At 42.1% G+C, this 21,328-nt stretch overlaps 1 protein-coding gene across 9 annotated transcripts in view; it reads left to right on the top strand.

Annotated features, from left to right (window-relative positions):
* Positions 1–21,328, top strand: part of SH3GL3 (SH3 domain containing GRB2 like 3, endophilin A3) — a 129,642-nt gene that overhangs the window by 73,107 nt on the left and 35,207 nt on the right. For all 9 annotated transcript variants that reach the window (XM_061394528.1, XM_061394525.1, XM_061394527.1 and 6 more), the window contains 3 exons: positions 3,356–3,514; positions 10,277–10,380; positions 13,592–13,701. In XM_061394528.1, coding sequence (XP_061250512.1) covers positions 3,356–3,514; positions 10,277–10,380; positions 13,592–13,701 — 373 coding nt within the window. The remainder of the gene's footprint in view (positions 1–3,355; positions 3,515–10,276; positions 10,381–13,591; positions 13,702–21,328) is intronic.

Genomic DNA, 21,328 nt, shown 5'->3' with positions numbered 1-21,328 from the left:
TCCGTCCCACCTCCCTCCCCATCTACCCCTCTAGGTTATCACAAAGCACTGGCTGGCTTTGGGTTCCCTATGTCATACAGCAAATTCCCACTGGTTATCTGTTTTACATATGGTAATGTATGTGTTTCAGTGTTACTCTCACAAATCTTTTTTATTTTAGCTTTAAAACATGTTTTATTTTATATAGAAGTATAGCCAATGTTGTGGTAGTTTCAAGTAGACAGCAAAGGGACTCTGCCGTACGTATGCATGTATCTGTTCTCACCCAAACTCCCCTCCCATCCAGGCTGCGTCTTTCCATTCATTGCACTAGTGATCATTATTTTCCATTACTTCTCATGGAAATCAGTATCTAGGAATCAGCATTTTGTGTTTAGTGTTGGTGTGATTCTCTTAGTTGTATCTGACTCTTTGCGACCCCAAGGACTGTAACCCTCCAGGCTCCTCTGTCCATGGGATTCTCCAGGCAAGAATACTGGGGTGGGTTCCCATTCCCTTCTCCAGAGGATGTTCCCGACCCAGGGACTGAACCCGAGTCTTCTACACTGCAGGCAGATTCTTTACCGTCTGAGCCACCAGGGAAGCCCAATTTTGTGTTTTGAATATGTTAAAAATGGCCCTCCAGAGCATATCTAGGAGCTTTCAGGGACCCGTAAATAATCACACACCACTTGTTTCGTGGTGTTTTGGCAGATGCGCAAAAGCAGCCTTGAGACTTCCACCCCACCAGGGACTTATATTCTGGAGGGACAGCCTGCACTGAGACCTTCTTTGGGCACCCTCTTGAGAAGCTGCCCAGAAGACCTAACTCCTGGGGCCTTGAGGAGTGATCTGAGTGCAGCTGGGGAACAGCTTGGAAGTCATCTGAACTTTGGGGAGATCCCCCTTTTTCTTTTTCAGGCCCAGTGATTCTCCTGGTGTGGCAATAGCATCATCATCTCATGTTAGAAATGCAGATTCCTGGGCTGTATCCCAGAGCTTCCCAGGGGAGAGTCCTGGGTGCCCATGTAGACGTTTAGAATTCACACTGAAACCAAGGGCTATGGAGGAAAGGAGGTTGAACTCAGGGAGGTTGAACGAAAAATGAAAGCATCCATTCAGGAACTCCCAGAACTTTCTGCTACCCCATGCCCAGCACCTCGCTCAGCAGCTTACTCCCACTGTCCTCCTTTTTCTCTTCCACATCAGGGCAATTGGTGTCTGTTCTGCTCCCTCAGCCCAGTCCTCCACTGGGCCCCAGAGTCCTTCATCCTCACCTCCTCAGGGCCTTTGCCACATCCTTCATCCTCTCTCCAGAACCTCCCTTCTTCCCCTTTCTCTCTATTGACTTCTGGTTAATGTTTAAACACATCAGCACGGCAGCCCTTGACTCCCAGCCTCACAGCTCGGCCCCTGCAGTCCACTCTCCACATTGCAACCAGAGCGGTCTTCCTAAGGGACAAGCCCCCCAGGAGCTGCCCACTGGGAGTAAAGATCCAGCACCTTAGTCCCTAATTCCCAGTCCCTCCTTCTCTCTGTTGATTGACTGATTGGGATTGATAGCTCGCCCCTTCCCACTTGAACTCTTCACCCAGCCTCATTGAATTATGTACAGTCCCCGTGGCACTGGGCTCTCTCTCTATTCTTTGTCGTTCTCCTTTTCTCCCTTCTCCTGGCTAAGCCATCTCACCTCACAGGTCTCAGCTCAGATGTTCTGTCCTTGGGGAAGCTCTTGTTCTCTGCTGGACTTAATCAGGTGCTCCTTGTGCTTCTCTGTTTCTGTTGTTTGGGATAAAGTGCTTTGGAGTAAGGAGTCAGGTTTTGTTCACTTTTGTAGTCACGATGACTAGCACAGCCTTTGTGCTCACAGATTATTATTGAACAGATGATCCTAGAGAAGAGGTATTATGAGCTGTGGGGACACCAAGGTATCTTTCCCAAATGCAGAACCTTTAAACCAAACACCTCCTTTGTGGAAAGACATAATATACCATTTCTTCTTATGCTGTTGTCCTTGAAGAAAGATAGGAACTTCACCAGATGACATTACTCTTCCACTTGACCTGGTTCAGTAGGGTGGCTGGATATGAATGTGGATCCTTAATAGAAAGTGGGGTAAATGTTCAAAATACACATAGCCTTAAATGTTTTCCCTATGCAAAAGATAATTTTTAAGTGGTACCTCTTGTTACTCAGCTCTGGTTTGATGGAGAAACTGTATACATTCAAACCTAATACTATAGACGATCAAGACTTGTGTCCAATATTCAGTAGGCTTTTCATAGTCTCAACTATGCTTGGACCTCCTGAGTGGAAAGCCCATTCATTTAACATATGCCTGACATATCTATAAAAGGTCTTGTTGGATTCAAAGAGCTTTTACAGACATTTCATCACCCATAAGTAGCCAGGTTAAGCCCACCTGTCCCCATTTACACCATAGTTGTGGAGGTCTGGAGGGGTTTAGAGACTTGCCCAGAGTCACGGAACATGTAAGAGAGGTGGTTCTGACTTTTTGTCTCGTATTTTTTTCACCCACCCATTGTGGACGTTAGAACCAGTGCTTCCCACTAAAAAGAATAGTCAAGCTACCCACATGCTTCAGTGGGAGAGTCTGTTTTGACTTCCACTTTCAATATCAAATATCTGTTTCCCAGGGGTTATAATCATAAACTCCCTTGACCTGTATAGTGATCCCTTCTATAGTATTTCTGACATGAGAGCCCTCAGCTTAAACACAGACTGTAATGGGAAACTTACTACCACAGAAGGCACTGTGTTCCACGAATGGACACCTCTAATATTAGTAATTGTTTTACTTTGTTAAAGAGATCATACTTTCAGTCCTTTGTGTGTATTACATTCATCAATAGTGTTTATTTAACTTATTTTGTAATTATGTGGGAAATTTATGGAAGATCCCTAAGTATTCAAGAGGATACTAGAAATTTGTGCTTTATAATCTACTTCTTAGTGAGGAGTTGCCAAAAGAAACATACATTTTTGGGAGTATAGTTAATTTGGTTGGAAATTACTTGGAAATTAATGGAACTTAACTGAAGGGTTCTATAGAGAACCTTGGAAAATTAATCTAAAAACTGATACTGCATCTTTATGTTCCATATAGACACTCATTCAGTTTATCTTCCATCCATCCATCCATCTACCCATTCAGTCATTCCACAAATATTCCTGGTTGACCAGCAGTGAAAGGAGCTGCTAATAGATGCTGAGTGCATGCAGAAGAAGTGTAAGGTGGGGTCCTGCCCCCTAGAATTTATGCTGAGAAAAAGCAGTGACTATTTTAATAGAAATGCCAACAGTCTGTGTTGTGTTTGAGTGGAACAGTTCTTTGAAGGACTCCTTTGTCTCTTAGCACCACCTGAAAAAGCTGGAAGGCCGCCGCCTGGATTACGATTATAAAAAGAAGCGAGTAGGTAAGATACCAGATGAAGAAGTCAGACAAGCAGTAGAAAAATTTGAAGAGTCAAAGGAGTTGGCTGAAAGAAGCATGTTTAATTTTTTAGAAAATGATGTAAGTATTTACACCAAACAGGAGACTTTAATGTGAATGAAAACGTTGACTGTATGACGAGGGTCAGCATGCTGAGGAACTCGGGGGCCTTAGTTGTTACATATTTCTGGAATTTTCCATAACCATTATCTCCTGCCTCAGAAATAGCTTCAGACATCTAGCAAGTCCTGACTCAAATCTCAGATCTGGAGAGGGTCCTGTTTATCCTGGGATTACCTCAGAGATGTGCTCAGGTCAGCCCTGGGGAGGTGGGATTGTCTTGGGTGAAGTGCGAGGTAGACCTGCCGTTGTGATATTTGAGGCTATGCTATTGGTGGTTTTGCAGGTGAATGGAAAGCCCAAGAATATGGTAATTTGAAGTCTTGCTAAAACTGAAATGTGCTCTGTGAGGCAGATGTTTGAGGAGGAGCAGCTTCCTTGGCTCATGGGAAGCCTCACTCATCATCCAGCTCTCCGAGCCTTTGCTTGTCACAGTGAAGCTTCAGGATATAAAAGCATGGCCTGAGTTTTCCAGCTGTGCCCTCGTAGTACCTGTGAACTTGGGGATTGTGAAGGTCTTGACACAGATCCCTCAGAAATGCTAACATTCCCTTGTACCATGGTTCTTGCCACCGGCTCTCATTTTATTTGTACAAGTAAAGTTAGATTTTGTGTGCACGCTCAGTCGCTCAGTCGTTGGCAGCTCTTTGCCGCCCATGGACCGTAGCCCACCAGGCTCTCCATCCACGGGATTTCCCGGGCAAGGATACTGGAGTGGGTGGCCATTCCCTTCTCCAAGGGATCTTCCTGACTCTGAGATCGAACCCGCGTCTCCTGTGTCTCCTGCATTGCAGGCACATACTTTTCCACCTGGGAAGCCCAGGTGGAAATGAAACTAAACAGATGGTAACCCCCAAGTGGACACCATGAAGGTTGAAAGCCACTCTTCTTTGCCTTGGCAATGAGAGGTCATTTGGCATTTTTCAAGAACACTTGGCCACCTGCCTCCCTCTGGAGTTCCTGCCCTAAGCCTGGCCTTGGTGAGGCCATGAGCCACCTCAGCCCAGCATTACTTTGGACCTATTTGTTGAACACTCCAACCTGTTGGAACAAGTCAGAGGATTTATATATCTGCAAAACTATGTTCTACTTACAATAATTTATTAAAAGGTACATTGAAGTCTTGCATCTTTTGAGTCAAGTCAAGCCAGGTGTCCTGAGCACCTTTTATGTGCCATGGTGATGTCAAGGGAAGATTATGTTCAGTGTTGACAAGACATTAATCCTGGAGGAAACAATTTGAAATTCCCATGTCCATTAGACCCCAGTGCCGAGAAGCACATTCTATTATGTTTCTCCTTTTAAATATTTTATCAGATTTGTTTTCTTTTTACACTTTATGAAAAATGAGAAGAGGTATAACAGTTTTCCCTTGTTTGCTTTCCCTTAAAAATACAAATTTCCTTGAAATTATCCTTGAACCATAGGCCATTTGGTTTAGTTTTGTCTTGGGTTGCCATTTTGATTCAAAAATGAAGTATTTAGAGAGTGTTTTGAGAGGCATCAGATGCATGTATTCCTTATTGGGCTGCAGTAAAGCCCCTCCAGCCCTGTGCCCTTTAGAGATGGATTTAAACTCTGAGGCAAACATGCTGTCTAGCCCACGTGCTTTGTCATGATCTTCATTCACGATCTTTGATAAGCTATCGCAAAGTACGCCATTAGGGAGGCCTGAATCAGTTTCTCTACCCTTGGTGGTTGACCCAAGAGACCTGTTTTCCTTCTAGTATCAATCAAAATCAGAAATAATCCCTTCCTTATAAAAGCTCAGTCATTCGTCCATTTGTTGACAGGGACACTATTCTGCTTGTCTCAAATGAGTTAACCCATTTCCATGCTCCCCTGGGAGAAGGCTAGTTTGTAACTCAGGCCTCACAGAGGCATGAATTTCAGGGTTCCCCCTAAAGTTTCCTTTAGCAGGTAAAGGTGGGGTGGTTTCTTTCAGCTCTGAGGAGCATGGTCTGCTCCCTCGTTTCAGGACCTGGGTCTACATCTCCATGGAAATCGACCATTGAGATGGGAAGAGATCAAAATAAGGAAAGGGTGAAGGCCTTTGCAGGCTTCCTTGGTACTAGATTCCTTCTCTTTCTCTTCCCACCTTTCCTTGTGCTGTTTTTAGCCACAGTGGTCCTTACCCATCTGTGCTGCGGTTGCTGATTCTCGAGATAATGACAGTGCTAAGGACCTGATGGTGGTGGTGAAGATGACAGTGACAAGAGCTGCCATTTACGAAGTGACTCATGAGAGGGAGGCTGCTCTTAACTTTGCCTCTCCCAGGTTTAGAGTCGAGAAGACTCACAAGTTATTGTGGAAGCTCCGGAAGACTGCCTTCATCCTCTTCTTGTGGTAACCGCAGTTAGACCCAGAAAAGGACAGCCTTGTCTTTTTCCACGACAGTGTCTGGCTACCTCCAGGTGGTCTGGCAGTCTTGTTGAGGAGGAAAGGTCTGGAAAATGTTCTCCAGTTCCCCTTGATTCTCTGGCCAACGGGCCATTTGTAGGGGTTTCCAGGTGAGGTTGCTTATCTGTCTTCTCCATCTACATTCTCCCCACTGAGAGGCAGGGGGGCAGGCATACAAGGACGACAAACCAGCCCCCTGCCTGGAGGACAGGACCGTCTGGAAAATCATGTGGGCAGCTTGGGCCTGTGCCCACGTGGGGCTCCAGCTGCCTCCCCCAGGCCTGGTCTAGCCTGTAGAGCCACCCTCGGGGAGTGGGTGGGCCGAGCAGAAAAGCCGCTTCACAGACCCACTCTCTTCAAGAAAACAGACCTCCCGGGCCAAGACCCTCTTATCTTTCCAGTGCAGGGTCCGTTCGCCCTGATCTCATCAATCAAACAGACCTCCTCCTCCTCCTTCTCCTCTGGTGTGGAAGGAAGGAAGGGGTGGTGAGAAGGACCTGAGTGGTTCACACTAACACTCCTAAGGGAAAGTGGCATCTGTTTTCCTGCCTATTGGGGGCAGAGTTGGGAATGCGAGAATCAGAGAAGAGTCCCCTTTGGCCCCCCACTGTTGTCCCTGGGGGACTTGTCAGTAAGAGTGGGGCTGGAGGCCTCAAGCATTACTTCACCTCTGGCTGGGGGCTGAGCAGCTTCCTTATTCTACACGCAGGTGCAAGCAGGAGGCGTTTGGGGCCCCGAGCTTTCCCAGGAGCCCAGAGGGGCAGGTTTAGGATGGTTCCTTTGCTGGGTCAGGCTGGGACTGCCAGTGCCCTCGGAGGCACCCAGAGCAATGCCCCCTAGGAGAGGGGCCCTTGTACCCCTGGCAGTGAGCTCTGAGGTGGGGGTACAGGGTATTCAGAAGTTGGTTCCCAGTCTCCACTGCCACTTTTTTTCAATTATTTTTACGTATTTGGCTGTGCCGGGTCTTAGTTATGGTGCTCAGAATGTTTAGTGGAGGCATGTGAACTCTTAGTTGTGGCACTTGGGATCTAGTTCCCTGACCAGGGATTGAACCCAGGCCCCTGCATTGGGAGTGGGGAGTCTTAGCCACTGGACCACCAGGGAAGTCCCCCCACTGCCGTTTTCTTGGGAATGCTGAATCACCGCAAGACCTGTTAACATGCTCCTCTTCTGTCTTTGCAGAGAGGTTTATTCCTCATGACTTGACATAATGGAATGTAGGTCTTTGACTTTGGCAAGAGCCAGAAATACCACACAGAAGATGCCATTTCCCCAGCTCCATGAAGGCAGGCATCTGCAGTATTCTCTATGCTCTCTTGATACAAACGCCCAGCCTGGGAACCTTCCCTCTGTCCATGGGCTCCTATGACAAGTGGACTGACTAGATTCCAGATTCCTGGGTGCTTTTCATTGGTCTAGAGTGGAGTTTCCCAAAATTTATTCCACAGGATGTAGTTTGTGTTTTGTCAATAATGTCTCCACGGTCAAATAAGTTTGGGAAACCCTGGGTTAACCAAAACTAGACAGGTTTTCTTTATCACAAGGCTTTTCGGATTATATGAATATATGAAAAATTAATCTCTAAGAGAGTCCTAAGAGAGAATACACAAGGCAGTTTCTCAGTTATTTGATCATAGAACTCTTCCACACCACTGTCATTACTATTGAATGAATGAGTGTGTGCTCAGCCGTGTCCGACTTTTTGCAACCCTATGGACTGTAGCCTGCCAGGCTCCTCTATCCATGGGATTTTCCAGGCAAGAATACTGAAGTGGGTTGCCATTTCCTCCTCCAGGGGATCTTCCTGACCCAGGAATCGAACCTGAGTCCCTTGAGTCTCCTGTGTCTCCTGTATGGCAGGCAGTTTCTTTACCTGCTAAGCCATTAGGGAATTTATAACTGTTATTTTATTGACATATCAAGAGACCTGTGATATATGGAAGAAGACATCTAGGAAGTATTGCACTAGTAGAAAGAAAGCACATTCAACAAAGAGTGAACGACCTGTTCTATGGTTTTGGTTTTGCTTCTGCTTAGTCACATGCCCCTAGAAAGTGACTTTTGGGACTTCCCTGGTGGTCCAATGGTTAAGACTTTAGCTTCCAATGCAGATGGTGCGGGTTCAATCCCTGGTCAGGGAACTAGGATCCTACATGCCTTGTGGCTACAAAAAAAAAACACCAAAAAACAAAAAACAAAAAAAAACACCATAAAACAGAAGCAATATTTTAACAAATTCAATAAAGATTTTAAACATGGTTCACATTAAAAAAAATACACTCTCTTAAAAAAAAAGTTGGGCTTCTCTGGTGGCTCAGTGGTAAAGAATCCACCTGTCAATGCAGGGTTCAACCCCTGATCCGTGAAGATCTCACATGTTGTGGAGCAACTGAGCCCATGCTCCACAACCAGAAAAGCCACCACAATGAGAAGGCTATGTACCCCAACTAGAGAGTAGCCCTTACTTGCCACAGCTAGAGAAGAGCCTGTGCAGCAATGAAGACCCAGCACCGCCAAAAGTAAATAAATAAAATTATTTTTAAAATATGTATGTATATATATAAATTAATCTTACTAAAGACAGAGGAGTGTGGTGCAGTTGTTAACCAGCCACAGCTCTTGCACTGTAAGGAATCTGAAGCAGATTCTGCTGTGATCCTGTTAGACCATGGTTCTGGACTTGTTTAAAAGTGTGTGTAAAAGCCAAAGAGGTGAAACTTAAATCCTTAGAATTTTGCAGGGGCCAGGCTGTCTTTGTTTTGTTTATTGAGTTTTTGGAAATTTCAGGCTTAGGCTTGTTGCTTTTCCAGCCACAGAATGTGGTTATGTAAATGTGATATGATGGGATTTCATTGTGCAGACGCGGATCACAAAATGACCCAAGCGGAAGTCCATGTAGATCTTACGTGAACAGGGAGCCTGTGTTTAAAATGGCGTGCGTGGGCAAGGAGAATTAAAGTGTAGACAGATAAAGCACAGTCAATAATAGAAAATGAAAATAGCTTAGGTCTTTGAAGGCAAAGGAGCCCATGATTGGTTTTGCAGGGTGAATGTGTAGGAGGGACTAAGAAGGCAGACTTTCCCCTAAGTTACTTAGAAATGAAGTAGGGAGATGAGGTATACACTTTGGGGAAGTTTAGGAAAGAGGGGGATTGATTTCGGTTTGTGCTTTGTCTGGTTCTGGAGTTCATGGCATTCACTCTTGGAACCCCTTGCCTCCCCATCACCTCCACCCAGTGGTCCCTCCTCTGAGGCTTGTGGAAATCAGCTCCATTCATCCCTCCTTTCTGTTGCAGCCCCCCAGACATATAGAAAGCTGGGGGCAGAGCTCTGATACCCCACAGGAGATGTCTCTTCTTCAAATTTTGCATCCCCAGGTCTTCGGGGCTCTCTATATAACATAACTTTTTGATTTTATTTTCTTTCATCCACTGTAATTTGGTCTCAAATTTCATGAATGCCTTGGTTCATGGGAAAGAGACATGCCAGAGTCTTCCTGGTTCATTCCTTTGGGTTGGTTATTTCAGGGAAATTATTTTGTGCTGATGGCAATAAATATATACAGGGGGCTGGCATATCTTTGCCCTGGGACACGATCTGCTCCCTGGCTTCTTTTCTTATCTGAAAACAGCTTGCGTGCTGCTCAGTTGCTTGTCGTGTCTGACTCTTTGCGACCCCATGGACTATAGCCCACCAGACTCCTCTGTCCATGGGGATTCTCCAGGCAAGAATACTGGAGTGGGTTGCCATTTCCTCCTCCAGAGGATCTTCCTAACCCAGGGATTGAACCTGCATCTCCTGTGTCTTCTGCATTGACAGGCGGATTCTTTACCACTGTGCCACCTGGGAAGCCTGAAAACAGCTTAATTTACTTACTTTCTTGATGTGACTTAGCTCAAAATTGCCCGTAGAGACACTTCACTAAGAAAGCAAATTCATTTACTAAATATTGGCTTGAGTTGTCATTGGAAAAGTTTTATCTCTCTTTTTTCAGATTCATGAGCTTTATAGCATACACATCTCCCAAGAATATCATCTAATTGGAAAAACAGACTTTTTTTTATTGAGCTAAAGCAGCTTCATAATCAAAACTAGATTTGAACATGTTTCTCCAGCATGTCTAGCTCTCTACTATGACCTGTGTGATTATTACTTTGTGATGAAATGAAATGAAATCGACCAGAGCCCAGGCAGACAGGGTTGTTGGTGGTGGTGGGGTGGGGGTCTGCCCTGAAAAGCTGGGTCTGGGTCGCCAGTCTCTCCTCTATCTGAACATGACCCAGGCGCTGGCCTCCATGGAGTCATTTTCCACTTGTGCCGCAGGTAGAACAAGTCAGCCAGCTGGCCGTGTTTGTCGAGGCCGCTTTAGATTATCACAGACAGTCCACAGAGATTCTGCAGGAGCTGCAGAGCAAGCTACAGATGAGGTAAGTGCCTCCCCATTGACTACCAGACAAGGGCTGCAGAGTTGAAGTCAGTAGAAATCCATCTCTGTCTCTCTCTTCAGTTCCCCCTTCCCACTGCCTCTTTCTGTGTTGAATTTTCTTCCACTGGCTTTCATGGTTGGGTGCAGATTGTGCTGAGATAATAACCGTATGACTTTGTCCAATAGGACAGAACCTGGAAAGGAGGTCTGGCAGCTTTTCTCCTTTCTCGTTTTGCTCAAGTCCCTTATTCTATGACCTGTGTTTAGGGCAACCCAGGTTGCACACTTGCCTTGGAGTTCAGCCCTTTCAGAGAGGTCCTGTCTTCCTTGCTGACATGATGAGAGTTTAGCTGAAGGTGGGATGGCATAGGGCCACTCCCCAACATCTAGGGATGTGGGGAGGAGTGAGATGGTCTTCAGACAGTGTGTATTAATAGTTTCAGGTGTATAGCAAAGTGAATCAGTTATACATATACATACATCCCTTGGTTGGGAAGATCCCCTGGAGAAGGGAATGGCTACCCACTCCAGTATTCTTGCCTGGAGAATCCCACGGACAGAGGAGCCTGGTGGGCTACAGTCCATGGGGTTGCAAAGAGCTGGGTACTTTTCACTCGTTTTTAAGATTATTTTCTTGTATAGGCCATGACAGAGTATTGAGTAGAGTTCCCTGTGCTATACAGTAGGTTCTTGTGTGTGTGTGCTCAGTCACTCAGTCATATCTGATTCTTTGTGACCCCATGGAGTGTAGCCTGCCAGGCTCCTCTGTCCGTGGGATTTTCTCAGCAAGAATACTGGAGTTGGTTGCCATTTCCTACTCCAAGGGATCTTCCTGACCTAGGGGTCAAACTGCATCTCCTGCATTGGCAGGCGGATTCTTTACCACTGAGCCACTGGGGAAGCCCACCACATAGTATGTAATTATCTCGAACAAGATGTATTTTTACTTTCCCAGGACAAATATCAGGGCATGTTTATAACATTGACTCTGATACTGAAAGAGCCAAAAACGCCCCTGAGTGGTCAAAGAAAGATTGCTGTGTTCCTCGTGACTTTACTGATGAGCGTACTGTTGACTTTTCTGAAAATCAGTGATATAGGTATCATGCATTGCAACCCTGTTAACTGAAACACTGGGTTGAAATACTACTCTATCTTTTGACCAAATGTGAGAACAGATAATTGTTTTACATGGGATTATCATAATGAGTAAATTTGGAGGGATTTTGGCTTAAATCAATGCAATAATTATAAAAGGAAGACACAAGATGTGTCCAGTCTCTGAATCATCCACTTTCTAAGGCAGGTAGTTCATCTCCTCCTCACATGTGTGTCTTTTCATAATTCTACCTTTATAAGAGGAAAAAGAGAAGGAAGTGATCATTGCTGAGTGCCCAGTTCATCCCTGGTACTTGCTAGATGCCTCAGAGACTTTATGAGAGAAAATACTTTAAAAATACAGACATACCTTGGAGATACTGAGAATTTGGTTCCAGACTACCACAATAAATTGAATATTGCAGTAAAGTGAGTCACATGAATATTTGGGCTTTCCAGTGCATATAAAAGTTATGTTTATGCTAAACTGTAGTCTTTTAAGTGTGAAATAGCATTATGTCTAAGAAAAAAACAAAACAAAACAAAAAAACACCAACCCAAATGTTGGGTTGGCCCAAATGTTTGTTTTGGGGTTTTTCTGTAACACTTTATGGAAAAAACCCAAATGAATGTTTTGGTTAGCCCAATATATGCTCTAATTTAAAAATATTTATTGTTAAAAATGCTAACCATCACCTGAGTCTTCAGCAAGTCCTAATCTTTTTTGCTGGTGAAGCATCTTGCCTTAATGTTGATGTCTGTTCAATAATCAGGGTGGTTGTTGCTGAAGGTTGGGGCAGCTGTGACAATTTCATAAAGTAAGACAATGAAGTTTGCAGCATCAGTTGACTCTGCCTTTTACAGACGAGTTCTCTGTAGCAGGTAGTGCTGTTGGATAGCATTTTACCCACAGTAGAACCTCTTTCATAATTGAAGTCAACCCTCTCAAACTCAGCTGCTGCTTTATCAACTAAGTCATGTCATATTCTGGATCTCTGTTGCCATTCCAACAGTCTTCACAGCATCTTCACCAGGAATAGATGCCATCTCAAGAAGCCACTTTCTTTCCTCATCTATAGGAAGCATCTCCTCATTCATTCAAGTTTTATCAGAGGATTGCAGCAATTCAGTCACATCTTCAGGCTCCACTTCTAGTTCTCTCACTCTTTCTACCACATCTGCAGTGACCTCCTTCACTGAAGTCTTGAACCCCCCAAAGTCATCCATTAGCTATATCCAGACCCCTACAACTCTCCCCATAGCAGCAATAAAGCTGTTTGGCTTTCTTATCATTTGTGTGTTCACTGGAGAAGCATTTTTCATTTCCTTCAAGAATTTTTCCTTTGCATCCACAACTTGGCTGTGTGGTACAAGAAGCTTAGGTTTTGACTTCTCGTGGCTTTTAATGTGCCTTCCTTACTAAGCTTAATAATTTCTAGCTTTTGATTTAAAGTGAGTGATATGAGACTTTCACTTGAAGACTTAGAGGCCATTATAGGGTTATCAGTTGGCCTAATTTCAATATTGTTGTGTCTCAGGGAATAGGGAGGCCCGAGGAGAAGGAGAGAGATGGGGGAACAGCTGGAGGTGGTAGGTAGAATAGTCAGAACACACATTTATCAATTAAGCTTGCCAGCTCACATGCCACTGTTTCTGGGGCCCATATTAATTACAACAGTAAACATCAAAGATCTCTAATCACAGATCACCACAACAGATAGAATAACTAAGAAAAAAGTTTGAAATATTTGGGGAATTATCAAATGGGATACAGAGATGCAAAGTGAGAAAATGCTCTTGGAAAAATGGCACCCAGAGACTTGCTGTACAAAGAGTTGCCACAAACCTTCAGTTGTTTCTTTTTTTTTTTTTTTAAAGCAGATATCTGCAAAGTGCAATAAAATGAGGTATGCCTGCATATAGCCAAAAAACTACATTTGGCATATCAAAGCCATCACTTTGGGCTACTCAAGGGTCAATGTGTAAAAATCACCCCCTTCATGACCATCACCTTAGGACCTAAATGTGTAGGTCCACAAGGCAGAACAAATGTAGGTTTGGAGGCTTTGAATTTTTCATCAAATGTCTGACTGATCTTAAAATGTGTATCACAGGATATCGGCTGCATCCAACGTCCCCAAGCGAGAATACAAGCCACGACCCATAAAAAGGAGCCCCAGCGAGCTCAATGGGGTGTCCACCGCCTCCTCAGCAAAGACAACAGGTGAGCTGACCGTTCTGTGGGTACCGCATGCCCTTCTGCAAGGCTCTCCTGTAAGTGCTTGCTCACTGCTCATTGCTGTATTCTGTGTGGCTACACTGAGATCCTGAATTTCTCTCTTAGGTTATTTGGTAAATTCCCTTTCCCCCTTAGTAATGCACCCTTTCCTGCTTCCTTGTATTGAGTACTTACATCAAGGATGAATTCCACACCGTTCAGTTCAGTTCAGTTGCTCAGTCATGTCCGACTCCATGAACCGCAGCACGCCAGGCCTCTCTGTCCCTCACCATCTCCCAGAGTCCACCCAAACCCATGTCCATTGAGTCGGTGATGCCATCCAACCATCTCATCCTCTGTTGACCCCCTCTCCTCCTGCCCTCAATCTTTCCCGGTCTTTTCAAATGACTCAGCTCTTTGCATCAGGTGGCCAAAGTATTGGAGTTTCAGCTTCAACATCAGTCCTTCCAATGAACACTCAGGACTCATCTCCTTTAGGATGAACTGGTTGGATCTCCTTGCAGTCCAAGGGACTCTCAAGAGTCTTCTCCAACACCACAGTTCAAAAGCATCAATTCTTCAACACTCAGCTTTCTTTATAGTCCAACTCTCATATCCATACATGACCACTGGAAAAACCATAGCCTTGATGAGACAGACCTTTGTTGACAAAGTAATGTCTCTGCTTTTTATTTATTTATTTTTTCTTCCAATTTTATTTTATTTTTAAACTTTACATAATTGTATTAGTTTTGCCAAATATCAAATGAATCCGCCACAGGTATACATGTGTTCCCATCCCGAACTCCTCCCAGTGCACCAGCCCCAAGCAACTAGCATCATGCATCGAACCTGACTGGCAACTCGTTTCCTACATGATATTTTACATGTTTCATTGCCATTCTCCCACATCTTCCCACCCTCTCCCTCTCCCACAGAGTCCATAAGACTGTTCTATACATCAGTGTCTCTTTTGCTGTCTCGTACACAGGGTTATTGTTACCATCTTTCTAAATTCCATATATATGCGTTAGTATACTGTATTTATGTTTTCCTTCTGGCTTACTTCACTCTGTATAATAGGCTCCAGTTTCATCCACCTCATTAGAACCGATTCAAATGTATTCTTTTTAATGGCTGAGTAATACTCCATTGTGTATATGTACCACAGCTTTCTTATCCATTCATCTGCTGATGGACATCTAGGTTGCTTCCACGTCTTGGCTATTATAAACAGTGCTGCGATGAACATTGGGGTACACGTGTCTCTTTCCCTTCTGGTTTCCTCAGTGTGTATGCCCAGCAGTGGGATTGCTGGATCATAAGGCAGTTCTATTTCCAGTTTTTTAAGGAATCTCCACACTGTTCTCCATAGTGGCTGTACTAGTTTGCATTCCCACCAACAGTGTAAGAAGGTTCCCTTTTCTCCACACCCTCTCCAGCATTTATTATTTGTAGACTTTTGATCGCAGCCATTCTGACTGGTGTGAAATGGTACCTCATAGTGGTTTTGATTTGCATTTCTCTGATAATGAGTGATGTTGAGCATCTTTTCATGTGTTTGTTAGCCATCTGTATGTCTTTTTTGGAGAAATGTCTATTTAGTTCTTTGCCCATTTTTTGATTGGGTCGTTTATTTTCTGGAGTTGAGCTGTAGGAGTTGCTTGTATATTTTGAGATTAGTTGTTTGTCGGTTGCTTCATTTGCTATTATTTTCTCCCATTCTGAAGGCTGTCTTTTCACCTTGCTAATAGTTTCCTTTGATGTGCAGAAGCTTTTAAGGTTAATTAGGTCCCATTTGTTTATTTTTGCTTTTATTTCCAATATTCTGGGAGTGGGTCATAGAGGATCCTGCTGTGATGTATGTCGGAGAGTGTTTTGCCTATGTTCTCCTCTAGGAGTTTTATAGTTCTGGTCTTACGTTTAGATCTTTAATCCATTTTGAGTTTATTTTTGTATGGTGTTAGAAAGTGGTCCAGTTTCATTCTTTTACAAGTGGTTGACCAGATTTCCCAGCACCACTTGTTAAAGAGATTGTCTTTAATCCATTGTATATTCTTGCCTCCTTTGTCGAAGATAAGGTGTCCATATGTGCGTGGATTTATCTCTGGGCTTTCTATTTTATTCCATTGATCAATATTTCTGTCTTTGTGCCAGTACCATACTGTCTTGATAACTGTGGCTTTGTAGTAGGCCTGAAGTCAGGTAGGTTGATTCCTCCAGTTCCATTCTTCTTTCTCAAGATCGCTTTGGCTATTCGAGGTTTTTTGTATTTCCATACAAATTGTGAAATTATTTGTTCTAGCTCTGTGAAGAATACTGTTGGTAGCTTGATAGGGATTGCGTTGAATCTATAAATTGCTTTGGGTAGTATACCATTTTCACTATATTGATTCTTCCAATCCATGAACATGGTATATTTCTCCATCTATTAGTGTCCTCTTTGATTTCTATCACCAGTGTTTTATAGTTTTCTATATATAGGTCTTTAGTTTCTTTAGGTAGACATATTCCTAAGTATTTTATTCTTTCTGTTGCAATGGTGAATGGAATTGTTTCCTTAATTTCTCTTTCTGTTTTCTCATTATTAGTGTATAGGAATGCAAGGGATTTCTGTGTGTTGATTTTATATCCTGCAACTTTACTGTAGTCATTGATTATTTCTAGTAATTTTCTGGTGGACTCTTTAGGGTTTTCTATGTAGAGGATCATGTCATCTGCAAATAGTGAGAGTTTTACTTCTTCTTTTCCAATTTGGATTCCTTTTATTTCTTTTTCTGCTCTGATTGCTGTGGCCAAAACTTCCAAAACTATGTTGAATAGTAATGGTGAAAGTGGGCACCCTTGTCTTGTTCCTGACTTTAGAGGAAATGCTTTCAATTTTTCACCATTGAGGATAATGTTTGCAGTGGGTTTGTCATATATAGCTTTTATTATGTTGAGGTATGTTCCTTCTATTCCTGCTTTCTGAGAGTTTTTATCATAAATGGATGTTGAATTTTGTCAAAGGCTTTTCTGCATCTATTGAGATAATCATATGGTTTTTATTTTCAATTTGTTAATGTGGTGTATTACATTGATTGATTTGCGGATATTGAAGAATCCTTGCATCCCTGGGATAAAGCCCACTTGATCATGGTGTATGATCTTTTTAATGTGTTGTTGGATTCTGATTGCTAGAATTTTGTTAAGGATTTTTGCATCTATGTTCATCAGTGATATTGGCCTGTAGTTTTCTTTTTCTGTGGGATCTTTGTCAGGTTTTGGTATTAGGGTGATGGTGGCCTCATAGAATGAGTTTGGAAGTTTACCTTCCTCTGCAATTTTCTGGAAGAGTTTGAGCAGGATAGGTGTTAGCTCTTCTCTAAATTTTGGTAGAATTCAGCTGTGAAGCCGTCTGGACCGGGGCTTTTGTTTGCTGGAAGATTTTTGATTACAGTTTCAATTTCCATGCTTGTGATGGTCTGTTAAGATTTTCTATTTCTTCCTGGTCAGTTTTGGAAAGTTGTACTTTTCTAAGAATTTGTCCATTTCTTCCACGTTGTCCATTTATTGGCATATAATTGTTGATAGTAGTCTCTTATGATCCTTTGTATTTCTGTGTTGTCTGTTGTGATCTCTCCATTTTCGTTTCTAATTTTGTTGATTTGATTTTTCTCCCTTTGTTTCTTGATGAGTCTGGCTAATGGTTTGTCAATTTTATTTATCCTTTCAAAGAACCAGCTTTTGGTTTTGTTGATTTTTGCTATGGTCTCTTTTGTTTCTTTTGCATTTATTTCTGCTCTAATTTTAAGATTTCTTTCCTTCTACTAACCCTGGGTTCTTCATTTCTTCCTTTTCTAGTTGCTTTAGGTGTAGAGTTAGGTTATTTATTTGACTTTTTTCTTGTTTCTTGAGGTGTGCCTGTATTGCTATGAACTTTCCCTTAGGACTGCTTTTACCGTGTCCCACAGGTTTTGGGTTGTTGTGTTTTCATTTTCATTCGTTTCTATGCAAATTTTGATTTCTTTTTTGATTTCTTCTGTGATTTGTTGGTTATTCAGCAGCGTGTTGTTCAGCCTCCATATGTTGGAATTTTTAATAGTTTTCTCCTGTAATTGAGATCTAATCTTACTGCATTGTGGTCAGAAAAAATGCTTGGAATGATTTCTATTTTTTTGAATTTACCAAGGCTAGCTTTATGACCCAGGATGTGATCTATCCTGGAGAAGGTTCCATGTGCGCTTGAGAAAAGGTGAAATTCATTGTTTTGGGATGAAATGACCTATAGATATCAATTAGGTCTAACTGGTCTATTGTATCGTTTAAAGTTTGTGTTTCCTTGTTAATTTTCTGTTTAGTTGATCTATCCATAGGTGTGAGTGGGGTATTAAAGTCTCCCACTATTATTGTGTTATTGTTAATTTCTCCTTTCATACTTGTTAGCATTTGTCTTACGTACTGTGGTGCTCCCGTGTTGGGTGCATATATGTTTATAATTGTTATATCTTCTTCTTGGATTGATCCTTTGATCATTATGTTAGAAAATCTTAACAGACCCATCACAAGCATGGAAATTGAAACTGTAATCAAAAATCTTCCAGCAAACAAAAGCCCCGGTCCAGACGGCTTCACAGCTGAATTCTACCAAAATTTAGAGAAGAGCTAACACCTATCCATAGATGCAAAAATCCTTAACAAAATTCTAGCAATCAGAATCCAACAACACATTAAAAAGATCATACACCATGATCAAGTGGGCTTTATCCCAGGGATGCAAGGATTCTTCAATATCCGCAAATCAATCAATGTAATACACCACATTAACAAATTGAAAATAAAAACCATATGATTATCTCAATAGATGCAGAGAAAGCCTTTGACAAAATTCAACATCCATTTATGATAAAAACTCTCCAGAAAGCAGGAATAGAAGGAACATACCTCAACATAATAAAAGCTATATATGACAAACCCACTGCAAACATTATCCTCAATGGTGAAAAATTGAAAGCATTTCCTCTAAAGTCAGGAACAAGACAAGGGTGCCCACTTTCACCATTACTATTCAACATAGTTTTGGAAGTTTTGGCCACAGCAATCAGGCAGAAAAAGAAATAAAAGGAATCAAATTGGAAAAGAAGAAGTAAAACTCTCACTGTTTGCAGATGACATGATCCTCTACATAGAAAACCCTAAAGAGTCCACCAGAAAATTACTAGAAATAATCAATGACTACAGTAAAGTTGCAGGATATAAAATCAACACACAGAAATCCTTGCATTCCTATACACTAATAATGAGAAACAGAAAGAGAAATTAAGGAAACAATTCCATTCACCATTGCAACGGAAAGAATAAAATACTTAGGAATATATCTACCTAAAGAAACTAAAGACCTATATATAGAAAACTATAAAACACTGGTGAAAGAAATCAAAGAGGACACTAATAGATGGAGAAATATACCATGTTCATGGATTGGAAGAATCAATATAGTGTCTCTGCTTTTTAAAATGCTGTCTAAGTTGGTCATAACTTTCCTTACAAGGAGTAAGCGTTTTTTAATTTCATGGCTGCAATCACCATCTGCAGTGATTTTGGAGCCCCCAAAAATAAAGTCTGACACTGTTTCCACTGTTTCCCCATCTATTTGCCATGAAGTGATGGGACTAGATGCCATGATCTTAGTTTTCTGAATGTTGAGCTTTAAGCCAACTTTTTCACTCTCCTCTTTCACTTTCATCAAGAGGCTCTTTAGTTCTTCTTCACTTTCTGCCATAAGGGTGGTGTCATCTGCATATCTGAAGTTATTGATATTTCTCCCAGCAATCTTGATTCCAGTTTGTGCTTCTTCCAGCCCAGCATTTCTCATGATGTACTCTGCATATAAGTTAAATAAGCAGGGTGACAATATACAGCCTTGACATACTCCTTTTCCTATTTGGAACCAGTCTGTCTGTTGTTCCATGTCCAGTTCTAACTATTGCTTCCTGACCTGCATACAGGTTTCTCAAGAGGCAGATCAGGTAGTCTGGTATTCCCATCTCTTGAAGAATTTTCCACAGTTTATTGTGATCCACACAGTCAAAGGCTTTGGCATACTCAGTAAAGCAGAAATAGATGTTTTTCTGGAACTCTCTTGCTTTTTCGATGATCAGCGGATGTTGGCAATTTGATCTCTGGTTCCTCTGCCTTTTCTAAAACCAGCTTGAACATCAGGAAGTTCACGGTTCACGTATTGCTGAAGCCTGGCTTGGAGAATTTTGAGCATTACTTTACTAGCGTGTGAAATGACTGCAATTGTGTGGTCGTTTGAGCATTCTTTGGCATTGCCTTTCTTTGGGATTGGAATGAAAACTAACCTTTTCCAGTCCTGTGGCCACTGCTGAGTTTTCCAAATTTGCTGGCATATTGAGTGCAGCACTTTCACGGCATCATCTTTTAGGATTTGAAATAGCTCAACTGGAATTCCATCACCTCCCCTAGCTTTGTTCGTAGTGTTGCTTCCTAAGGCCCACTTGACTTCACATTCCAGGATGTCTGGCCCAAGGTGAGTGATCACACAATCATGATTATCTGGGTCGTGAAGATCTGTTTTATATAGTTCTTGTGTGTATTCTTGCCACCTCTTCTTAATATCTTCTGCTTCTGTTAGGTCCATACCATTTCTGTCCTTTATTAAGTCCATTTTTGCATGAAATGTTCCCTTGGTATCTCTAATTTTCTTGAAGAGATCTCTAGCCTTTCCCATTCTATTGTTTTCCTCTATTTCTTTGCATTGATCGCTAAGGAAGGCTTTCTTTTCTCTCCTTGCTATTCTTTGGAACTCTGCATTCAAATGGGTATATCTTTCCTTTTCTCCTTTGCTTTTCACTTCTCCTCTGTTCACAGCTATTTGTAAGGGCTTCTCAGACAGCCATTTTGGTTTTTTTTTTCTTTTTCTTGGGGATGGTCTTGATCTCTGTCTTCTGTACAATGTCATGAACCTCTATCCATAGTTCATCAGGCACTGTCTATCAGATCTATACTTACGGCCTTCTCGTGTGTCAAACCTTGGCCATAGAAACATCATGCTGCATTATCCTCTACATTTAAATTTTTAACTTTTGTAAAATATTTTCCTAATTAAAAAAAAAAATTTGAATCAGCATTGGCTGAGCATCTGCTATGTGGTAGGCACCATCATAAGTGTTGCACCATTATTTTTTAATTAGACAAATGGCACAAATATATGCCTAAAGAAAATGGTTGAACTGAGAAAAATAACATTCAAGTGGTGTAAGTCATACTTTAGTTTGTTGTGATCACCCACTCTACCCCAGGCCCCTTCCTAGATGTTGCCAGTGTTAAAAATTTGGTATGAACACTGTCATATCTATTTATGTGCATAGATATACTGTATACTTACTGCTTTAAACCCTTCACTAGTTTTCAAATACAAGATCTTGTACTAGCGGTATTGTGCTACGCTTAGGTTTTGTAAATGTACCATTGTTTCTTGGCGTTATTCCCACATCATGCATATGGATCTATCCCACTATTTTTTTTTTAATTTTATTGCAGTATAGTTGATTTAAAATGTGTTAGTTTTAGGTGTACAGCAAAGTGAATCAGTTATACATATGCATGCATTCACTCTTTTTTTAGATTC

This window comes from Bos javanicus, chromosome 21, assembly GCF_032452875.1.
Source record: "Bos javanicus breed banteng chromosome 21, ARS-OSU_banteng_1.0, whole genome shotgun sequence".
Lineage (NCBI taxonomy): Eukaryota > Metazoa > Chordata > Mammalia > Artiodactyla > Bovidae > Bos > Bos javanicus.
This window is presented reverse-complemented; position numbering and strand designations above follow the sequence as displayed.